Source organism: Diachasma alloeum, unplaced genomic scaffold (assembly GCF_001412515.2).
Source record: "Diachasma alloeum isolate Michigan unplaced genomic scaffold, Dall2.0 Dall_scaffold_00698, whole genome shotgun sequence".
Taxonomy (NCBI): domain Eukaryota; kingdom Metazoa; phylum Arthropoda; class Insecta; order Hymenoptera; family Braconidae; genus Diachasma; species Diachasma alloeum.
This window is the reverse complement of record NW_021680830.1, coordinates 174,549-196,772: the sequence shown is the minus strand read 5'-3', so window position 1 is coordinate 196,772 and position 22,224 is coordinate 174,549. Positions and strand designations below refer to the sequence as shown.

The 22,224-nt window shown below is 38.1% G+C and overlaps 1 protein-coding gene across 1 annotated transcript in view; it reads right to left on the bottom strand.

The window, feature by feature from the left end:
• LOC107044249 overlaps nt 1-9,925 on the bottom strand; it is a 19,789-nt gene extending 9,864 nt beyond the window's left edge. The window contains exons 1-3 of the mRNA XM_015266053.1: nt 9,282-9,925; nt 8,850-9,131; nt 8,581-8,763 (exon numbers count right to left, since the gene is read on the bottom strand). Coding sequence (XP_015121539.1) covers nt 8,581-8,763; nt 8,850-9,131; nt 9,282-9,925 — 1,109 coding nt within the window. The remainder of the gene's footprint in view (nt 1-8,580; nt 8,764-8,849; nt 9,132-9,281) is intronic.
• Between the last annotated feature and the right edge of the window lie 12,299 nt (nt 9,926-22,224).

Sequence of the window (22,224 nt, the reverse complement as noted above, 5' to 3'; positions counted from 1 at the left end):
TGAAAGAAAAAAGAAAATGAGTATTTTTTCTAAATATTAGAGAATAATTTTTTTTGCGCGATTTTTCTTCACCCCCCCACCCTGAAGAAAATATGAGGAAAGTTTGTTGATTTTTCATTATTTTTTTATTAGTATAAAGCATTTATAAACATAATCTCAACAATATAAAAAATCAAAAAGTATCTCATCACCACCCCACAACCGTCACAAACTGCAAACTCAACAATGATCAAAATAAAAGAACTAATGAAGACTCATCAACTTCAACAAATTCCAATATCAACAACAAAGAGAACTTGAATGTAATGAATCTCCTCAAAAATCCCCTGTCAAGTGTATCTGTTACTTTTAATAATTGTTCAAATATTTCAATCTATCTGACAAAAAAATATAAGTAATGATAATAATAATAATAATAAAAATTTATGTTTATTAATTCTTCATACTAATAAAAAAATAATGACAAATCAAAAAACTTTCCTCATATTTTCTTCAGGGTGGGGGGGGGGGGGGGAGAAAAATCGCGCAAAAAAAATTATTCTCTAATATTTAGAAAAAATACTCATTTTCTTTTTTCTTTCAAAGCTGGCTTTTTCTTGATAGCATTTCTCTGCTTCCTGAGCGTTTCGAAGTATATTATCTGTTAGTATTTCATCGTATTCACTAAACATATCTTCTTCTGTATTCATATTTCAAGATGTCGCTAGGGGTTATTGAGAATGTGTAAAATACCAGTAAAATAGCATAGGACGCGTGTAAGACTGGGAACGTCTGTTAAGTGAAGAACGATTGGTGGTGCGTGTAAAATTCGACTTACCGACCTCCAAATGCCCCTGTTAACCTGTACTTTACATGCACGCATGACATAAATTATAATAATCGATAGTAATTACAACGAGAATTACATCAGAATTTTATTTGGAATGAAAAATGAAATCGAATTCATATATATAATTTACAATGCCCATTCGGAATTCCTCCAGTAACTGAAAAGTCTTTTGGCAAAAAATACTCATTGTGAAGGAAAAAAAATTTGCTGGAGTAAATTACATATTACAGCTGAGATTAGGAATTTCCAATTCCTCAGTAAAAAAGGAATTTCGTAATCGTCATTTTCAGATTATAAATTGGTAGAGTAACTGCAATATTCGATTCCGAAATTACAAATTATTCGAGCAATTCTCGGATAATATTTTCGGATTACTCATTTAATTTTGTAATCTGACAAATTTAAATTCGCGTGAGTTGTGCCACAAGGACGTATAGACTTTGTTTTAAATTTGCACAGAGAAAAAAAGTGGATTAGCTTTAGAAACTAGTTTTTAGATTTTAAAAACTCCTGTTCTTAAACTTTATAGTTGATGGGATCATAAAAACTAACAATTTCGGGGATTGTTTTTAGGAACAAATATTTTCTAAAACCAATACTGAATTTTTCTTAATTTCAGAAAATTTTCAGATTGAACTAAAAAATTGCAACCGAGGAATTTAAAGGGCGGAAGTGCCCCATACATCTGGAGGGGTGCCTAAATATCGAGAATTTCAAATGTGAGGAGGGGTAATTTTGCAAAGAGGGGGAGAGGGGGAGCAGATTGGGCATTGAGAAATCACAATCGATTAAGTCGGTGAGTTTTTCAAAAGTATCTCCGAAACTAAGGGAGACCGCGAATTATTACGAAAATTGGGGGGGAAGGGGGTGCATTGAGAATTCACAACCGAAACAAAATTGAGTCGGTGAGTTTTTCAAAAATATCTCCAAAAGTAAGGGAAATAGCTAATTTTTACTGAAAATTTGGGGCGGGAGGGAATAGGAAGTTTTATTGAATTCTTCATGTACAATCCTCCCCCTCAAACTTTCAGTAAAAATTTGCTATCTTCCTTAGTATCAGATATATTTTTGAAAACTTACAGACTCAATTTTTTTTTGGTTGTGAATTCTCAATATACCCCCCCCCCCCCGCCCAAATTTTTGGGTAAATAATATATATAATCCTCTACGTAAATTCGCCCTTTTGACACCCTGCCCCACACCTGAACCTATCCCTTATGTAAAACCCTATCCCCATTGATAACAATGCCATTACGGGGGAAAAAATTTCGAAATTTTAGAAAATTGAAGGTTAGAAACCACGGTTTCTAGAATTTCGGAACTTTTTTCTAAAGCTAATCCACTTTTTCTCTGTGTGCTTGACAATTTCAGCCGAAGTTCGTATAAATACTTTTCTAGGGAATAGGACATCTCCACGTTTCAGATGATTTTGAGACATCTGAGCATAACTTTTCGAGACAATTTTTTAAGTTATTTTAAAGGGAATTTTTCAGTTTTCTGAAAATCCGGGCCAAAAGGTCGTATGAACTTTTCCGCAGGGAATAACAAATATCCACGTTTCAGATGATTTTGAGTCATCTGAGCTTAACTTTTCGAGACAGATGTTTTCATTTTTTTACATGGAATTGTTGAATTTTTTGAAAAATCGGGCTAAAATGTCATATCAACTTTTCCTCAGGGAATAACAAATATCGATGTTTCAGATGATTTTGAGTCATCTGAGCCTAATTTTTCGAGACCAATTTTTTCACAAGGAATTTTTCAATTTGTTGAAAATTCAAATGAATAGGAATGATTTTAAACCACGTAAATCTCACTCTCAAAGATAATTTTTTTGTCAATTCCATCTGAATTTGGAAATTCTTTGAAAATTTGAGCCAAAACACCGTAAGAACACTTTCTGAGAGAATATTAAAGCTCCACATTTCAGGTGATCCTGAATCATCGCAACATAATTTTTGGAAACGTTTTTTTTTGGTGGATTCGAACTGTATTTGAAGATTTTTTGAGAATTTCGGTGAAAGGATCGTATAAACACTCAAACAAACGTGAAAAATTAATGACTACGATTCAATGGAGAACTATTAAAAGAATTTCGATGGGATTTACACTTTTGTTTAGTTTATGTCATGCCGTGCAATAAGTCGAGTTTATCGCACGCTGCATTTCGCTATTAGGGTCTCCGTTAAGACAAGGGCTATAAATTATTACGTTTTGCTTCATATTGCAGCATGCAACCTAAAAACTGTTCGAAAATTCTGGAGCTTTCTGAAAAATTCAGTAGCGAAGCGGTAAACCGCTTAACTCTCAGAAAAACTTAATCAAAAGCGGTAAACCGCTTCACTCTCAAAAAAACTTAATCAAATAATCAAGTCGATTTTGACTATTGGCCAGTTTTTGACGAATATCTCGGAATCTAAAACAGATAAAAATTTTGTTGTTTAAATCTTCTTTGTAGAGCCAATTAAAGGCTATAAAAAAGATGATGAGAAAAATTTTGCTATCTCTCTTAGATTCCGAGATACTCATCAAAAACTGTTCAAAAGTCAAAATCAACTTGACCCGGTTTACCGCTTCGCTACTGAATTCTGGGACCTTTCGGAGAATTCTAGAGCATTCTGGAGATTTCTGGAAAATTTTACATTTCTAATATCGGATACTTTCGAATTTCTCCGAAAATTTGAGTAAATTCTTGGATCTTTAGAAAATTCGCGGGAATTCGGGGCCTTCGCAAAATAATTCGATTTTGGATTTTCTAAACAATCCTAGAAAATTGGACCCTTTTCTTAAAAATCCGAGGTAATTTTTGGGATTTTCTAATGATTCAAAAAAATTTCTCGTATTTGTTAGAGATTTCGAGAAAAATAAAAGACTTTTTGGAAAATTGCGAAAATTTTAGAACTTCTTGAAGAATCTGAAAAAATTCTGATATAAAAAAAAATTAAGGTAAATCGATGAAATTTTTACTGTTGATTGATTTTGGCTCCTCGTTATAACTTAAGTTCTAAATTATTATAAATCTAAGAATACCTGAAAAATGCTTGCTTTTTCTAAATAATTATAGAATTTTTGGAATTTTTGTGAAATTGAAAAAAAATCTCAAATTTTCGTGAAAATTCGTATTTTTTCATGAAAAATTTTGAAAAATTCTCTCAATTTTTAAAATATTCAAGATTTTTTGGCTAGAAAGATAAAATAACATTTTCATCGGTACTTTCAAAAACTTTTTTAAAAAATTGACAGCTTTGTCTTCTCAAATAATTTTAGTTAATTACACTGTGGCTTTCCAACCTAGGCAACTACTAACCCCCCTCTATCACAAATCGTCACCAATTACACAACCCCCTCCCCTTTTTAATCGCGTGACATAAAATTTGAATGTTTTCAACGATTCTTAGTATAATACCCCAAAGTTCTTATTTTAAGAACCCCGAATACAATGTTTGTTATCTTCTCCCTCATTGATTGTTTGAAAGTTTACTATGAAATATGGCAAAAATTCGAAAAATTGGTATTGAATATCACGAAAATTTGAAAATAAGATTACAAAGAGGAACTGAAGATTGAAATAAAAACCAAAAATACGAATAAAATCATTTGAATTCAATGATTCCATTTAGTGGCGTGATCTCTGTAAATTCACCTTCATTGATGTTTTTTCTTCGTTTTAATGAGGACCAGGACATCCATGTAAGGTATCAATTCAGGTACTGGGAGGAGATGGATATCAATTGAACAATCAATATTTCAAACCTGTTTGTCTTATCTTTCTAATATTCATCCGTTTGTCATCATCCTATTGTTATGATTTTTTACTCGGTTTTGCAATTGGCTAATTTGATGATTTTGAATAGTTTTTTTAGTTCCCTACTTCTAGATGGTTATATGAGAAAAATAAATCATTTTGTATCACACACATATGTCTTTTCAAATACCCTCTACAATTTCAATCGCAGAAACTGCCACGAAATCTTCTGAATTTTCTGGCATATTTTAATTAGTCCTCATTGGAATAATAATGGAGTAGAGAGTGAAGATTTCGATTATTTATCACAGATATTCTCGGAAAACAAGCCTGATGGGCACTATTCTATTCACTTCATAATTATTTGATTCACGTCGTAATTGTCCTCAAACAATATTCGTTAATCGAGCCTTGATTAGCAATTAATCTATGAGGAAAGGTTCGACACGAGACTGTAGCAATTTCAATAGGAAATTTTGTTCGATTTCTATGGAAGTTCTATTAAGATCCTCTGCTTGTTTTTATCTTTCTGTATTTATCCTTGCTTAGCTTCACAAAATGCAAAAAAGACATACAACATTCATACCCTGGAATTTTATATGGAAAAAATCAGTCATTTTCTGAAAGAGTGTTCATACGACCTTTGGCTCAACTTTAAAAAAAAATTTTAATCAAATGAACTAGAAAATTTGTTTTCTGGAAGTGAGGCTCAGATGGTTCAGAATCATCTGAAACGTGGAGTTTCACTGTTCTCTCAGAAAGCGTTTATACGACTTTTAAGTTCGAATATTCGAAGAATCTTCAAATTCAGTTCAAATCTATGCAAAAAATATCTGTAAAAGTGAGGCTCAAATGGTCTAGAATCGTCTGAAACGTCGAAGTTTACTATTCCCCCAGGAAACGTTTATACTAACTTTCGGCTTAAATTTTTGAAAAATCTCTAAACTCTGTTTAAACGTTCCAAAAAAAGTCTCTGAAAGTTAGACTCAGATGGCTCAGAATCATCTGAAACGTGGAGATTTACTATTCCCTTAGGAAGTGTTTATTCGATGCTATTTAAAATTCTATTTGTTTTCTTTTTGCCGTTCTATTGAGACATTTTTTTAAATAAATTCATAAAAAAGTTTGGATACAAAAAAATGCAATAAATTATTTGTTCTTTTACATCAAATTTTTTCTATGGACTTTTCTATAAAAACTTTTCAATAAAATGGCCGAAAAAAAATAATAGAACTTTTAATAAAATGTCAATTAAATTTCAGTGGAGTCCTGATGAATTTTTATGCGAAATCGCTCAGATTTACTATTTCATTTTTTCGGATATGATTATTCCAATTCCAAATTAGAGAAGGGAATTTGGAAATATTAAAGTAAATCATCCCGTCAATTAAGTAATTGGGAAATAACGAATGAATTATCTAGCTAATCGGTAATTCGTCGAAGTCAGATTCCTAATTACCCATGTAATTTGGAGAACTACAATATGAAATTACTTGCCCGTTCCAGTAATTCGATATTGTGAATATTTATTATTCAAGTAATCTGTAATCTGCGAAATCAAATTCTCGGTTAGTCAAGTATTCTCCAATGGCATTTTGTTCGATTATTTCTATCACCGATAGTTAGTAGAGGTCATTGAAAATTCCTTCGAATATTTTGGTAATTTGCGATTAGTGCTAATAAAAACTCATGTATTTCCCAAGCTACTCAGAAGAATTATAAATTTTAAAGGATTAATGGGTTACTGATATACAACTTGATATTTTAATTATAATCTCCAATTATTTTTCTTAGATTACGAAAGAAAAATGTAATTTAATCCCAATTTTCCCATCCCTGGGTCTACCCTCATTCCCTCCTACTCCAGCAAATAGGTGAAATCAAAAATTATAAATCACTTGAAATCGTGTAAAATCGGGAAATAACAAAAAAAAATCCCAGGCAACCACACGAAATCAATGACTGCATGAAATCATGGAAGTCTTCCTGAAATTACGTGAAATGAGCAATCACTGTGTCACCGGATTTCCAAATGAATGGCCCCTCGGGTTTAAATCAAGACGTTTTTGTTCCCTTTTTTACGACAATCGTCAAAAAAGATCTCAAAACGGTAAAAAGCCTGTCTTAATTAGCGACTTGGTGTCTTAGTTTAAGACAATATTTTTCGTGTGCAGTACTGTTCAGTCCCATATCGACTGAAATTTTTGGAACTAAAAATATAACAAATGAAAGAATTCAATGTACAAATAACCGTTTCTCGTCCAGCCAAATTCCGTTTTCAAGGTCATAAATTACGCCATCCTTAGAATTTAAACCGCAGATAGAACAAAATTAGAGGTCTACTTCGAGAAACACTAGAAAATCACATACAAGTCGACAAACCCGAGCGCACGGAAAGATATTTCATACCCTTTTTTTGGCTACTCTTCGGATTTTCCCTGAGAGCTCCAAAATCGATGCTGAGGCTGCGTCGCAAATATTTTCACTCCTTTCACCCTTCCCTAGAAATTCACCAACTAGAAAACTGAAGGAAATTTTCAGTAAAATCATTTGGCGTTTATAACCCTCGCTCTCGAAAATTTATATTTTGAACGGACCCTTTCTTCCTCACGAATTCAGAAAGGCGGAGAATTTATATAGTCAGTTCACGACATCGCAGAGATAAGACACTATTCTTTATACTCTAACGATAGAAATATTTACACCGAATATCCGTAATTGAATTCAGTTATTTTAATCATTTGTGTAATCAAAAATGGTCCGTAAATTTTTTTCTGGTGTTATATACTTTTAAACGCAGTATACAAACAATTTTTAAACCTTTGTAATTAATATAATTAACTTAAACTTCGTCTACTATCCTTGAACTTATTTATTATGGCTTCCGGATGGATGCCGCGTCTAGATTCAGTTTCTTGCCGACGTTTCGCAAACATTTCAGTCTGCATCATCAGGGCTAGGTCGCTCCGATACTGGAGCTCCCCATTGTAAGGAAGTCCTTATATCCCCCCGACCCCTGAAGGAGGTAGGTGGAATGGTGGGGGGTATCGCAGCCAATCAGGAATTGATCAGCTGGTCAATTAAAAAACCGGAAGGACGGTGTGCCAAATGAGATTGGTTTGATATCCTCGATCCCTATTGAGATTATTCAGATGTTTTTGGATCTCGAGACCTTCGCGATGTTTTCTGGCAAAATATCCTTGTGAGCTGGCAAGCATTTCTGTCTTGACATATTGGATAGAGTGTCCAGTGTCCATCTAATGTTCAGCCAGTACAGATTGCGAGACATGGCCGTTTTGACCTAGCCCTGATGATGCAGACTGAAATGTTTGCGAAATGTCGGCAAGAAGCTAAATCTAGACGCGGCATCCATCCGGAAGCCATAATAAATAATAATGCTGGCCGCGAAAGTCTCGAAACTCATAATATCCTTAAACTTAATCAACGTAAACTTTGTCTACTATCCTTTTCAATAGTGTGGTCTGCAAAAGTTGGAGACTTGTATCTTAGCGAAAAAAAATCGCAAGACTGTGGGGCCAATTTCATTCGTTAGATTGAATATTACTTTACTCTAATACAGAATTTCATTTCTTTCATCTGAATGGGAACCCTGAGGGAGGCGTGACCGATGCCTTGACCGCCTTGCGGCCGAAATTCGAACTAGCGTGAGCAAATAACGCACTTTATGATGTGCGAGCGTACTGGAGCTCACCCACCGATGATCCAGTACCTCTGTCGGATGTGTGCCAATGTTAGTTGAGTTCCCCTATGGAAACTCCGTTGATGAGCGTCTGCGACGATGAGCGTTGATAGCGATGAGTGACGTGCGAGAATAATTGGATTTTTCTCCTTCGGATCCAACGTTGATTTTCGTAGACATCCGCCCAGACGCATGACGCCGTCCTCCAGATATGGCGTCAGCGTCGCCATTCAATGATTTGCTGCCAGTGAGTTGCCTGTCCGTGGAGTGTTGATTTCCGCCTCGAAGTAGAGCTGTTGAGTGTACCTTACCCAGTACAGTCTTGCCTCTTCGAGCTCTTGTGGTCCTAATTGGGGAGATTCCGGTGGCGGCTGCCGTTGGAAGCATCTTGCGGCTCCATGGATCCAGGCTGTGATCCGCAATAGCTTCGTCAACGATGAATATCTGATGAGCAGTGCATCCGCCTTGGCGATTTGCACTGGATGCGAGCTGTTGGGGAACGGGATTGATCTCCATTAATCCATGTGATGGCTAATGATGAGTCGCTCCAGAGATGGACTTGTATCTTTTCCAACTCCAGTGTTCGTTGTACGTAAGCCACAAGATCCGTTGCCAGGAGAGCTGCTGTTAGCTCCAGCCATGGTATAGTCATCTTCTTGAGCGGTGCCACCTTGGTCTTGGCACAGATCAGGGTGACAGTCGTTCCCGATGTCGCTGATGATGCTCGAAGATAGACCGATGCGCCCATCGCCAGATTAGATGCGTCCGCGAAACCGTGTAGTTGAACTTCGGTCGTCTTGGGCGATAAATTGAGCCATCTCGGTATTGATAGGCTGCTCAGCTGCTGAAGTTCCTGCCTGAAGAGTTGCCAGCGTTTTATTAAAGCCATTGGAAGTTGATGGTTCCAGTTGAGTTTGAGCAGTCACAGCTCTTGGATGAGTATCTTTGCCGTGACGATCACCGGCGCGATGAGTCCCAATGGGTGGTAAATTGGCGCAATCTCGGACAGGATCACGCGTTTGGTGATGGTGTCCCGGTTGAAGCTCTTCGCTTTGTAGTGAAAGGTATCTGCCTGAGGCTGCCAGCAGAGCCCCAGCACTTTCACCGTTGATTCCTCAAATTCGATGGTTGGAGCTAATCCCGATGAGAGCCCGAGTCGTTTCAAAATGTGTGGCACATTGCTGCACCATTTCTGCAGGGGCATGCCGCCCGTCATGCAGAGGTTGATTAGCTGCTTGATGATCTCCTCCAGTTGATGCTCCGTTTCTGCACCTCCGTATATGTCGTCGACATATCGTCTCTTGATAAATGTCGGTAAGGCCAGTGGAAATCGATGAACTTCGTCGATGGCCAACTGCTTCAGCACCCGTAACGATACCCAGGGTGCACAGCTGGTACCATAGGTGACTGTCGTCAGTTGATACTCGATGGGTTGGCCGTTGTCGTCCTTCCAGAGAAGTCGTTGATAGTCCCAGTCATCTTGTTGTACCCGGATCTGGCGAAACATCTTCACGATGTCCGTGCCGAAAACAAACCGATGCCGACGTAGCCAGATGAGAATGTCGGAGCTGTTGATTTGCAGTCTAGGTCCCGGATGGAGGATGTCATTCAATAACACCCCCGTTGAGCTTCGATGCGAGGCGTCGAACATCACTCTCAATTTTGTGGTCGGCTGTCTGGTTTAAGCACTGCGTGATAAGGCAAATAATATGCCGATTCCAGCTCCGACGTCGATGATACTCGTTGCATGTGGTTGGACTCATAGTCCTCGATGAATTTCTTGTAGCGTGTATGAGTGTCCGGATCCGATGACAGTCGCCTGATGAGCTTCTGCAACCGTATCTTGGCCGATGATGCTATATCCCCCGAGGCGGCTGGCGATGATTTAAACGGGAGACGCACAATGTAGCGTCCCGTTGAATCTCGTCGATGAGTCTCGATAAAGTGTTATTCACATTACGCTTCAGGCTTCGTCAAGACCGATGATGATGTATCCGGTAGTTCCACCTGAGTCCCAAATTTCTTCAGGAGTTCCAAGAGTTGTTGGTTTGCCATCTGTTTCGTTACTTTCGTTACGAAATAGTTCAGACGAAGATGGTTTGTTGGGCTATCAGATTCGTCTCCTTGAACCTGATGATTCTCTTACTGATGATTCTCCTGTAGACGTCAGCTCTGATGATGATGTCGATGGCGCCAGGTTTCACGAAGTGAGGATCTGCAAGTTGAAGTTCTCGCAGTTCATGAGGAATCGTTGATTCGCAAGTGAATGGCGGTATGTTCGCCGTCAGTTTGCTCAGGATGTGGGCGTTAATGTTGATTTGAGCAGCGGGTTCGTGCTTCGATTGTAACGCGAGAGTCACTACACCACGCGTGCTCCCCGATGAGGTTTCTCCGATGCCGACGATGAAAATTGATGATGACCTCCGCTCCAGATGAAGTTGATTGACCAAGCGCTCAGAGACTAGTGTTATCTCTGAGCCCTGGTCGATGAGGATCCGTGTTGGCCTTGAATTTCCGTGACGATTGAGGGCGAAGACCCTCGCCGTTGGCAAGATTACCAGTTGAGTTGCATTCTGATGAGGTCATTGAACTTCCAAAACGTTGATGGTATCCACCGGATTCACCTGGTACGGTTCTGATTCATGATTGACCTGGTACTCCTCTAATTGACGATGATCTCCTATGTACATGGGCTTTAAATGAGGTTGATGTCCCACCTGATACTTTTCTGATTGTCCAGGATCTCCAATCTGATTGTGCGAGGTCGTTGACCTCTTCCTCTCGATGAGTGTCCGTGCAGATGATTTAATTTGTGATGCTGCGTCTTGGCGCGATGATGGACCGGATGACTTGTTGACAGGTTCCTGGTTAATGAATGTCTGTTCCTTGATGATGGTCCGTTTTTCGCCTGTCAGGTTGGTGTTCTCTAGGGTCTGAGAGAGTCGTAAATTCTCCGTCGACGTTGAACACGATGAAGATTTCTCTGATGATGATGCTGAGGGGAGAAACACAGAGGATGAGGCCGTATCAATTGCCAAGATTTGATTGTAAAATAATAAAACGATACTTGACCTCTCCTCTGGTGTTCCTGGAATCCCCCCTCTCGCTTGGGCGCTACCGAGATGCTGGCCATGTCTGCCATTTCCTCCTCGAAGTTTTTGATGAATGTCTCGGGCCCCTCTGTTTTGATTCCGTCTGCCCAAGATGATGCTGGTCCCGCTTTACTCCTTGCCATGATGAATTTCCTGCCTTACCGACCGTAGATGTATTCGCCGGTGATTTACCGACTGCCTCGTTGAGGTGAAGGCGCAGCGCTCACTCTACGGCTGCACATGGGTGGGGATGGACAAATCCGATGAATGCCGATGTGCGACGAGGATTGACGAAATGCCAACCGATGGGCCTCCGGCTTTGACGTCACGACGATCCTCGTGTTGAATTGCTGACTTCGACCGATGTAAACAAAACACTCCATTGAATTTGCTTTAATCCTCGTTCAATGTCCGACCTCGGATGATTTCCCTTGATGTAGTTTTATGAATCCTGAAAAGCTTCGCTACTTACGGCATCGGTTTTTCACCCACGTTGATTTTCCTTGCACTGTCTTTGTCCACGATAATTGTCCACTGCAATATCACTCCACTATCCGGCTCGAAGGATCACTGTTAAAAATCTTGTGGGATTTTGATGATAGGGAGGTCGGGAGGGAAAGTGAAGTGGGATGGATTACCGGAGAATAAATTAAGATGAGTTTCGTTGATTGTCACTGTATTTAAAAACTTAGTGCACTGAAATATACACTCGATCGATTTCTAATAAATAGTTGATTTACCGAAGTGGACTGTACAAACACAAAATATTTAGATAATAGACCCAATAATTTACGATGAGGTTCGACAACTTTAACGATGAATTTCCCGATAAATGCGCCAATGTGCGCCCGGATAAGTTTCAGTGATTCGGTCCTGATGAGAGTCGTTGGTGTACTGACCACCGTGGAACACGCTCTCGACTACGTGCGTGCTCGTTGATGGTCGGGAATTTCCATAAGGGACGTGAAAACGAGTTGGCTCAAAATACAGGCCAGACTTTGAACACTTACATTGAGTGAAAAAATAGTCTTTGGTAAAATGTAACGAACACACTTTCATTGATTTTGTCAACGGCTTTCCGATTCTCAAAATTTTTTTCCAACCAATTACACGATCAACTGTTTCCTCCTTACCGACTTTCGGCTTCAATTTTATGAAACTCTTGTTTTTTTTAAAGGAAATGAGAAGAATCTCACCGTAGGCTTACGATAGACTGAACCATTGCAGCCAGGCACACTGCAAAATTCTTTGTTTTCCGTTACTCTGATGTCGAACTACACTGATAGAATGATTCATTTATTCCAAATGAGATTCGTTAACTATTAACGAATGGTAGAGTTGAATATGACCAAATGAATATTCATTAATAGTTAACGAATGGTTCACTTGAATGGCGAAAGTCAAGTCAAACAAGGCTCCTCAAATATACATTCGTTAACTACTAACGAATGAACATTTGGTGAGACCGAATAGACCCTAACCTCCAACCAAAATCCATTCGTTAACAATAACTAATCCGTTCTATCAGTGTATATTTTTTGATTAAAAAATAGTATTCTCTTTCCTTTAAAGACGACTTTGGAACTGTGTTGATGTGAACAAACAATATAAATCACGAGAAATTTAATAATAACCGGCAAAAAACAACTCTTTTGTATACATAAACTAGTACGCGCTGCGGCTGTTTCTGCGTTAGTTTCTGCGCTATTATGATAAGAAGATGAAAAAATTCATGTTTTTCATGTGCAGTGAAAATGAACTTTGACGGAGTCCCAGGACCTCAATCTTTTTTTCAAAAATTATCCTAATTTTTTACATGATGGCCCACGTGTTCAAGAATGGAATGGTTGAATAAAATTTCATTTTCTGAACAATTATTGTGTTCTAAAATGAAAAAATCTCATGCGATTATTTCCAATGACGAATAAGCAATTAGAATGAAAAAAAATTCTTCGAATAGACAATTGAAAACTAAATACATTTCGGTTATAATTTGCTGCGAGAAATATACCAAATATTTTATAAAAATTCTTGAAATTTCCGTTTTTTCACTGACAGCACGTCATTATAATTTAGTAGAGGTTACCTTTGGGGCCCTCGGAATTGGTACTACATGTGCACTCTTCTATCTCTTTCAGGGACGAGTGGCCTGCCGTTGAGGAAGTTTCGGGAATCGATAGGGCGACCATCAAACTATGGAACTATATTTTTTGGAAATAAAATATTTTCTGCGAGTCAAATAGAAAAATAAATGAGTTTTAAATTTTATAAATAGGAGTTAAAAATTAATACGAGTTATACATTTTTAGAGAAATCAATAAGTTATAAATATTTTGTTCAAGGCCCCAGGGTTACCTTCGCTGGCTTTGGAGAAGGTAGCAAAGTGCACATATGGAAAGGATTTTTCGGATCCGGGAGGGAACACTGTCGTAAAATGGTGAAGGGATGCGGCTAGAGTAATAATATCTTTTCCGGAAAATTTACAATTATTATAAATCTTTCAGAGGATCTATTGTTATGAATATTTACAAAAAAGTATTAAATATTCGATTGTCCGTAAATTGCAATTTATCCCATGCCAATTGGATATTTTTTATTGGTGATGGCCGCACGAGATATTTTTATTTAACCCCTCACTGACGGGCCCTTTTGTGTCCAAGCGTGAAGTATGTTCGATACAACTAGAATGTAATGACTTCTAATCAACGGAAAATTATGAAACTGATATGTAATTGAAGCTACAGTATTCCTTTTTGCGTTATTATTTGTTTGGTTGAGTTAAATTCCATAGTTTTGGAAATAATCAATTTCAAGGAGAGTCATTCATATTTTCATGGGTCGATGTATGGCCCATGATGTTGCAGACTACATTTCTGAAAAGGATAGGAGTGTATGTGAATTGGATTTTAATTTCACCGTACATTCCTCGATCTAACCAAGATATTTTCGGATCACTCCCCGCTAATGTCTAGTACGTATACACCCAAATTGCCGACATGAATCAAGTCGGACTCGCATAGATGCAAACCAGAATATCAGTCTGGTTCAAGTCGATTATTCGACTTGATTAAGGCCGACTTTGGCTTCATTCAGATCGATTTTTCGGTTTGATTCAAGTCGATTTTTCAGTTTGATTTAAATCGATTTTTCGGCTTGATCCAAGCCGATTTTTCGGTTTGATGCAATTCGATTTTTCTTCTTCATTCAAGCCGATTTTTCCCTAAATTCTCGATATACATTGTCGATGAGGACCGCTTCGGAAGCCTCATGCATATAGGAGGGAGGAGGTTGTACATCGAGAATTCACTACACCCACCCCTCCTCTCCACCCGTTGACAACTTGGTTCATTGGTGAGTTTTTCAAGAATATCTTCGAAACTAAGGGCGGAGTAGTATTGAATTCTTGATGTACAGCCCCTCTTCCACCCCCCCCCCCAATTTTTCTGTAAAAATTCGGAGATATCGTTGAAAAACTCACCGATGAGCTAAGTTGACAACGGGAGGGCTATACATCGAGATTCAGTATAACCCCCCTCCCTCTCCCGCCATGCACCAAGTCCTGCACAAAGATCCTCTTATGTAAAACCTTCTCCCCATTGCCGAAGCCCCGTGGCCCCAAATTGGCTTGAATCAGGCCGAAAATCGGTTTGAATTACAGCGAAAAATCGGCGTGAATCAAGTCGAACAATCGACTTCAATCAGATCGAAAAATTGACTGGAATCAGACCGAAAAATCGACTAGAATCAGACCAAAAAATCGACTTGAATCACACTGAAGAATCGACTCAAATCAAATTTTTGTTTACTACCTGAAACAGACAGAATTTCGGCGTGAATCACTCCATTTTTCGGTTTGATACAAGCCGATTTTTCGATTTGATTCAAACCGATTTTTCGGCTTGATTCAAACCGATATCAGCTTGACAAGTTTCTACCTGAAGTAAACCACTTTTTGTCGAAAATCAGTTAGAATCAAGCCGACGTCAACTTCAATCAGTACTTTTTTTTCTGAAAGTTCGTGTCGCCGGACTGAGATCAGTATGTCTGGGATTTACAACCCCAGAAAAGAGGCTCACAAAATGAAAAGCCACACGCATCGATTGTAGCATACAAGTACACGGAGATAAAAATTCCACAAAAATTACTATGCCAGCACGGTAAAATGGGTTCATTTGGACGGACCCGGAAAAATGACCGTCCAAATGAATCTATTTTACCGTGCTACCACAGTAATTTTTCTGGAATTTTTTTCTCTGTGTACTTGTAGCAAATTTCAAAGGAAAATAAATTCGGTAACAATAAGAGTACACATTCACATTCACATGCAGATATTTCGTTTACAATTGTCTACGGAATTGGTCAAGACAAACGCCGAGATAATTTTGAAAAACCGAGCCGTGATGTTTCCTCATTATGTTATTATATATTGATGCTATTCAAACGGTGAAATATGGTAAATGTGATGACTCAAAATTTCCGATGGAAAATCCATAATTTCTCAGGAATGTTATTCTCAACAAGAGAAATAATTGATGTAGAATTTCATAGATGTAAGAGAAGAAAGAAAAAATATAACTAGATTGCGATAAACGAATCATTGAAATATTCATGTTTGTGAAAATCATCAGCTGACGCACTGCTGCCCTACCCCTACAGTACTTTTCTACTCACGATTGCGCGTCACGTGTTTCTCCCCAGGACCACTCACCACCTTCACCCAATGTCACTGTCATCGGTTAGGCAAGTCCATCAAAATGAAATACAAAAACAATATACTCGTCTAGTCACAAAAACATATAATTCGTTCACCGTGATGAGAAAATTTTGACCAATCTCTCCGTTATATAATTGTTCATTAATTATTCTACTGACGGAGGAATAGAAATGGGAAAAGAAGCTATTTCAAACAATTGCCTTCTTGTTTTGTTTTTCAGTCGAATCGAGCAATTCATTCCCATTGAGAAGAATGGAAAAACAATCAACGAAACCGGAGCGGATTGCAGTATTCAAGAAAATTACAAGAATTTCAGTGACTTTCCTTCGAGGTTCTATAGATACCAAATACTTGAAATTTACAGAACTGAAACCTCCTCGATTATTGGTGATGGTTGAGAAATAAATGTGAAATCAAATGAAAATCAATAGGGTTTCTCCACATAAAAAAAAGTTTCTTGATTCAATAGGATAAACGAGATGAACAACTGGATGAACAAGTCGACAATTTACTCATTGCAAGTAGATTTCATCGTCTTTAATTGAATATGTCCAAAAAATATTAATTTGAATTGGTGACTTGACTGAAGTCGTCCTCCACTTTATTCAAATTAATACAGTACTTGATACCATTTTTCATGAAACAAACTGTTCTTATACTCAAAGTGAGTCAGAAACTTGATTTGATTAAATCATACTCCTCCTACTTAAATGGAGCAGAGAAAAAATTGATTCAAGTCGAGATCTCCTTGCATCAAGTTTATTAAGGCTGCGCACGATACCGACAAGAGTAACCGAAGCAAGACTACATCTAGAGCGAAACTTTTGTCCAGATTCTCGTCGAGACGATAGGGTCTCACGAAGACGCTCATAAGGCTCATACTATGCCAGGGTCAAACGCAGTAAGGATCATGTGTTATTAGGGTCAAATGTTGCCAGGGTTATACCTTAAAAGGGTCAAACATCACAAGAATGATAACTCGCAAGGTTCAAACAACAGAAGCAGGTAGGAGAATCTAAAGCGTAAGAAGAACAAATGTTTTAATGTTTAAAGAACAAATAAGTTGAATTCAAAAGAACAAATATCTCATGACGTGAAAACAATTCTGGGCTTATTTAAAAAAAATAGTGAAATCTTCTTAAAAAACAAAAATTGAATGTTTTTGTAAAAAAAACTGCGCTAAGAAAAAGTTTTGGTTGATTTTTACTAGAAAGTTGAAATTTTTGGAAAATACAAATAAATGAAGAAGATAGTCAAGTCAGGAATGTCAAATAGATGGGTATAGTGCGAAATCAGATTTCTATAAGGAAAAGAGTTTTCAAGAAAAAAAAGATTTTTAAAAAATTCTCCATCAAATAAAAAATCAGTAGAAGCAAGACCAACGTTCTTGGCGCGGAGTTTTTCAACTCAGTGTCTATATCAATCTAATTCTCTATCTTCCGCAGCGCCCCAAAGACGTTCATCCTACTTCTGCTGATTTTTTTTATTTCATGGAGAATTTTTTTTTAAATCGATTTCTACTGAAAACTATTTTTCTTAAAGAAATCTGATTGCGCAATATACCCACTTATTTGAGATTTCTGAATTGACTTTCTTTTTCATTTATTTGCAGTTTTTATAAATTTCTACTTTCCAATAATACCCAAACAAATTTTTTTCTTTGCACAGTTTTTTTAAAAAACATTTGTTTTTGTTTTTTCGGTCAAATACAAGGCTTCCATTCGGAAGCAAAAAAGCACTCATTTTTTTACTAAACCATTCAATGAACAACCAAAATTAAATTCAACAATTTTTTAATTGCATATATCAAAAACTTGGAAGGAATTCAGGCAAGTTTTCTGAAATTTCATTGCTGGAGGGAGGATGGTATTTATCCGGAACGGGACTCGAATTAACATTTACACTGAGAAAAAAATATAATTCTGCCAATCAAATTCGTTTCAGTTAAACCAATGTCCGAAATTTCCATACAAAAAATCTAATAAATTCTTGTCTAAAACATAACTGCTTGGTAGAAGTATATTTTTTGCTCAATGTAATTTGCAAACGTTTCAATTTTGTAATCCTTGACCAAACAAGAGCCAAAACGGCAATTATTTTCATAGTTAAGTTACTTAGGGGCATTGTTGATTGTGCTGAGCTACTGTCACAATTAAATATGAAGTTCTCTCGTAACCGACATCGGTGGTTGAATGGGCTAATCTCAAGTCTAGTGTGCGAAAGGTTGTGAGTTCGACTCCCCATCGAACCGAATTTTTCAACGGAAGGCTCCGGTAAACGGAGTTTGCTAATAGAGTAACCGCCTGTACCGGCATGGGTTTCCTGTGGTTTCCCATCCTGCTCCTATGTTCTATAAGAGTGCAAATGCGGTACAGTGTAGAATCTACAGCCGCATGCATAAAGTTGGATAGAGTGCCGAAAGGAAATCCGAAAAGGGGACTCACAAGGCCGTGAAAAAAAAAGTTCTCTCGTATGTAATACAACAAGAGCTTCAAAATTAATCAGGTATTTCTCTCAAGGTTCCCACCATATAAACGAACCTATCAGGAAATCCCTGATAATTTTGAAGCTGAAGTGGTATTCGGAAGGGAATTTTTCCATCCAAATTTCGCTCAAGAGAAATGCACTATGAGACAAAATACATCTGCCAGTTCCAATGAAGGGGTCACTCAACCAGGAAATCTTTTATCTTTATCAAAAATTATCAGTTGAATATCGTGTTGACTATACAAAATAATAGTCGAATAGTAGAATTCTATTGGCTGAAATTGGGATGGGAAGAATTCTCATTCGAACACCCGCTCCAGATTATGCATCTAGCCCCCAAGAGCAAGGAATAACTTAGCTTTCCACTCTCCAATCCACCAAGCGACTATGGCGGTAAATTAAATGTTCTACACGGAGAAAAAACAATCGGACATAGTCTTGCGATCGCACGACTTTTCTCGAAGATTCCGACAAAGGGTGCCGCTCGGGTGCAAAAATCGGAAGAAATCAGATTTGAACTCCATATCGATAAAGAATTATCGAAAGGATCCGATTATATACTGTTCAGAAAATGTCTCGCGTTCAATCGGGAAAATCCCGTGAATTTTCGGAACTTTCCTCAATCAATTACAGTAGACTCCTGCACAGAAAAAAAAGTGGGTTAGCTTTAGAAAATGGTTTTTAGATTTTAGGAACTCCTGTTCTTAAGCTTTATCCTTGGTGGGATCATAAAAACTAACAAATTTGAGGATTGTTTTTAAGAACAAATATTTTATAAAATCAACGCTGAATTTTTCTGAATTCAAAAAAAATTTCAAATTCATTTAAAAGATTGCGACCGAGGTATTTAAAGGGCGTAAGTGTCCCATACAGAGGGAGGGGTGCTCAAATATCGGAAGTTCCAGATGTGAGGAGAAGGGTTTTATATATGGAGAGGGGAGGTTACATATATGGTGGATCTTATACATGGGTTGTACTGAATTCTGGATGTAAAGTGTCCCCCCCCCCCTGTAATCGACTTCGCTCGTCGGTGAATTTTTCAAGGATATGTCCAAAACTAAAGGAGATAGCGAATTTTTACTGAAAAATTGGGGGAAGGAAGGGTTCTCAATTTTTTGGTTGTGAATTATCAATGCACAAGCAAGGGGACAGGGGGTGTTGTGCACTGAGGATTCACAATCAAGAATATTGGGAGCCCACCCCCTCCGCCCCACCAATCTTTCATTAAAAATTCGCTATCTCCCTTAGTTTTGGTGATCTCCTTGAAAAACTCACCGACGTACTAAATCGTCTAAAGAATGTACAACCCCCCTCCCTGTCACCCCCCCCCACACCCCTATGTATGAGGCTCCCGTAGGGAGGGGGTCGCACTGGATTCGCAATGTACAACCCCCCCCCCTCTCTCCCATAATGAGAACCTTATCTTACATTCCCCCAACATGAAACCCTCTCCCCATAACAGAACTCCCCAATATAAACGACCTCATATAGACCCCCTCATATAAAATTCCATCACAATAATAGAACTCCCCCTCTAGCCACCCCTATGTAAACCTCTACCCCGTGAATCAAGACCCCCTTCGACAAAACCTCCCATCTATACGACCCACCCACATAAATCTTCATTCCCATTAATAACACTTTCCTTTACGAAACAGCTCCCACCCCGGAAATAGACCCCCGTATAAAAACCCTTCCTCAACAATTAAACCACCCTTTCACAAAACACCCCTCTTTACAATACCCCTTCTTTACAATACCTCCTTCGTTGCGAAACCTCCCTCTTTGCAACCCCCCCCATATATATATATATATGACTCCGCATATAAATCTGCCCTTTTACGCCCTGCTTCACGCCTAAACCGTCTGATGTAAAACCCTCTTCCCATTGACAAAACCACCATTTAATAAAATCTCGTATATGAAAAAGATTTCTAGATTTTAGAAAATATTCTTCCTAAAATTAAGTATATTGTGGTTTAAAATTAATCCCAATTTTGATCATTCATTTCGAACGATTTTTTTCTAAAACAAGAAAAACTTTCTAGATTATAGAAAAGTGAAGGTTAGAAACCGCGGTTTCTAGAATTTAGAAACTTTTCAGTAAAGCTAATCTACTTTTTTTCTCTGTGGGCGTCTCATTCTGCCCGACAGTGTCATTTTGCTCCGGTCTTCCTTATAAATATTTTTTTCAACTTCAAAACGATCCATTTTGCCGAAAACCCTCCTATTTCTAATTCCTGTTACCTCGAGATAATTTGATTTCGGCACATAGAATAATTTCTTCCATAATCTAGTGCATCACGTCCGAGTGACGGAAGGTAGTTTTTTTCATATTCTGATGAAAACCGCCATCACTTTTATTTAAAACTGTATATTTTTGTCACAATGATGTAAAACGTTGTTTGAACGGGTGCAAAGGTTCCAAACCGAGGCGAAGCCGAAGCTGGTGGAGTGCCGGCGCGGAAGGGGCCCGGGGGGGCGGGAAAGTCCCCCCCCCCCGGGGGGGGCGAACCCCACTTATTCACTTATAGTAGATTTCATGCCCGAGCCTTGGATAACAGATCGTCCTCCGCCACGTGCAAGATTGCCTTGGGAGCCGAAGGCGAGGATGGCAAGCAGGTGGGAAAGGGTGATATGTTTTTCATGGCGAGGCGTGAACATTATTTTTCGTGTCGTGGGGCCTGAAAAACGCAAATTTTTTTGGGTTTTTTTTTGGGAAAAATGGGGTTTTTCAGGTCCCACGACACGAAAATAGAATATTTGACATTGTTTTCACTTCCATTACCTATTTAATGGAAAATCAACTTTTTGGAATCCTTATATCAACTTCACATCTTAGGTCGTGCTCTCATTGGTCGGGGAGGGATAGGGGCTGTACCACGCTATAAAACACGTTTTTACCTCCAAAAAAACGGTCTGTAAAATGGCGGTTTTCATCAGAGTCTGAAGGAACATATATGTTCTTGCGCGGCCCAGGGAAAATGACGGAGTACACTCATCTTATGAACTCCTCCGGCAAAATACCGGTGGCGCACCAGATTTTATTCGCATCTTTTTTCTCCGTATATCGGTGCTCTGACATGGACATATTTAATGGTTCATTTGAGTCTGTGTTAAATAAAAATACTTAGGAAACCGTTGTTATTCATTAGTGATTCCTTTACTTTGTAAATAGTTTAGATTTACGATTTTCCGCTCGCAGCACTTTCGACCTCTTATGTATTATGTCATAATGTCAAATTTATACCGGACGTTAGTAACTTTCTGTGGATTAACGAACTGGGTCACAATTAAATTTCTTTATCTACTATTCAAGTCATGTAATTGGCCTCGGCTGTTTCACTGTTATGCCAACAAGTCAATAAATACATGAAATAAATAAATTACATTGAATCTCACATAGAATTCCCAGACATTGGTCATCAAAATTTCAAAGCAAAAAATTGACACAGTTAAGAGATTCCAAGACAATACCACCTAAAAGTTAGGACCTATGAATTTCTGAAATAAATTATAAATTGTTCAAGAATTTGGCAGCAAAAGAGACACTGGAAGGAAGTCGACATTTTTTTCCGTTGCAAGATTTCATTTATTGAGGATAAAAAGTCAGGAAGACATACCTTAAGCGGACGACGGTAAATACTCTTTCTCTCA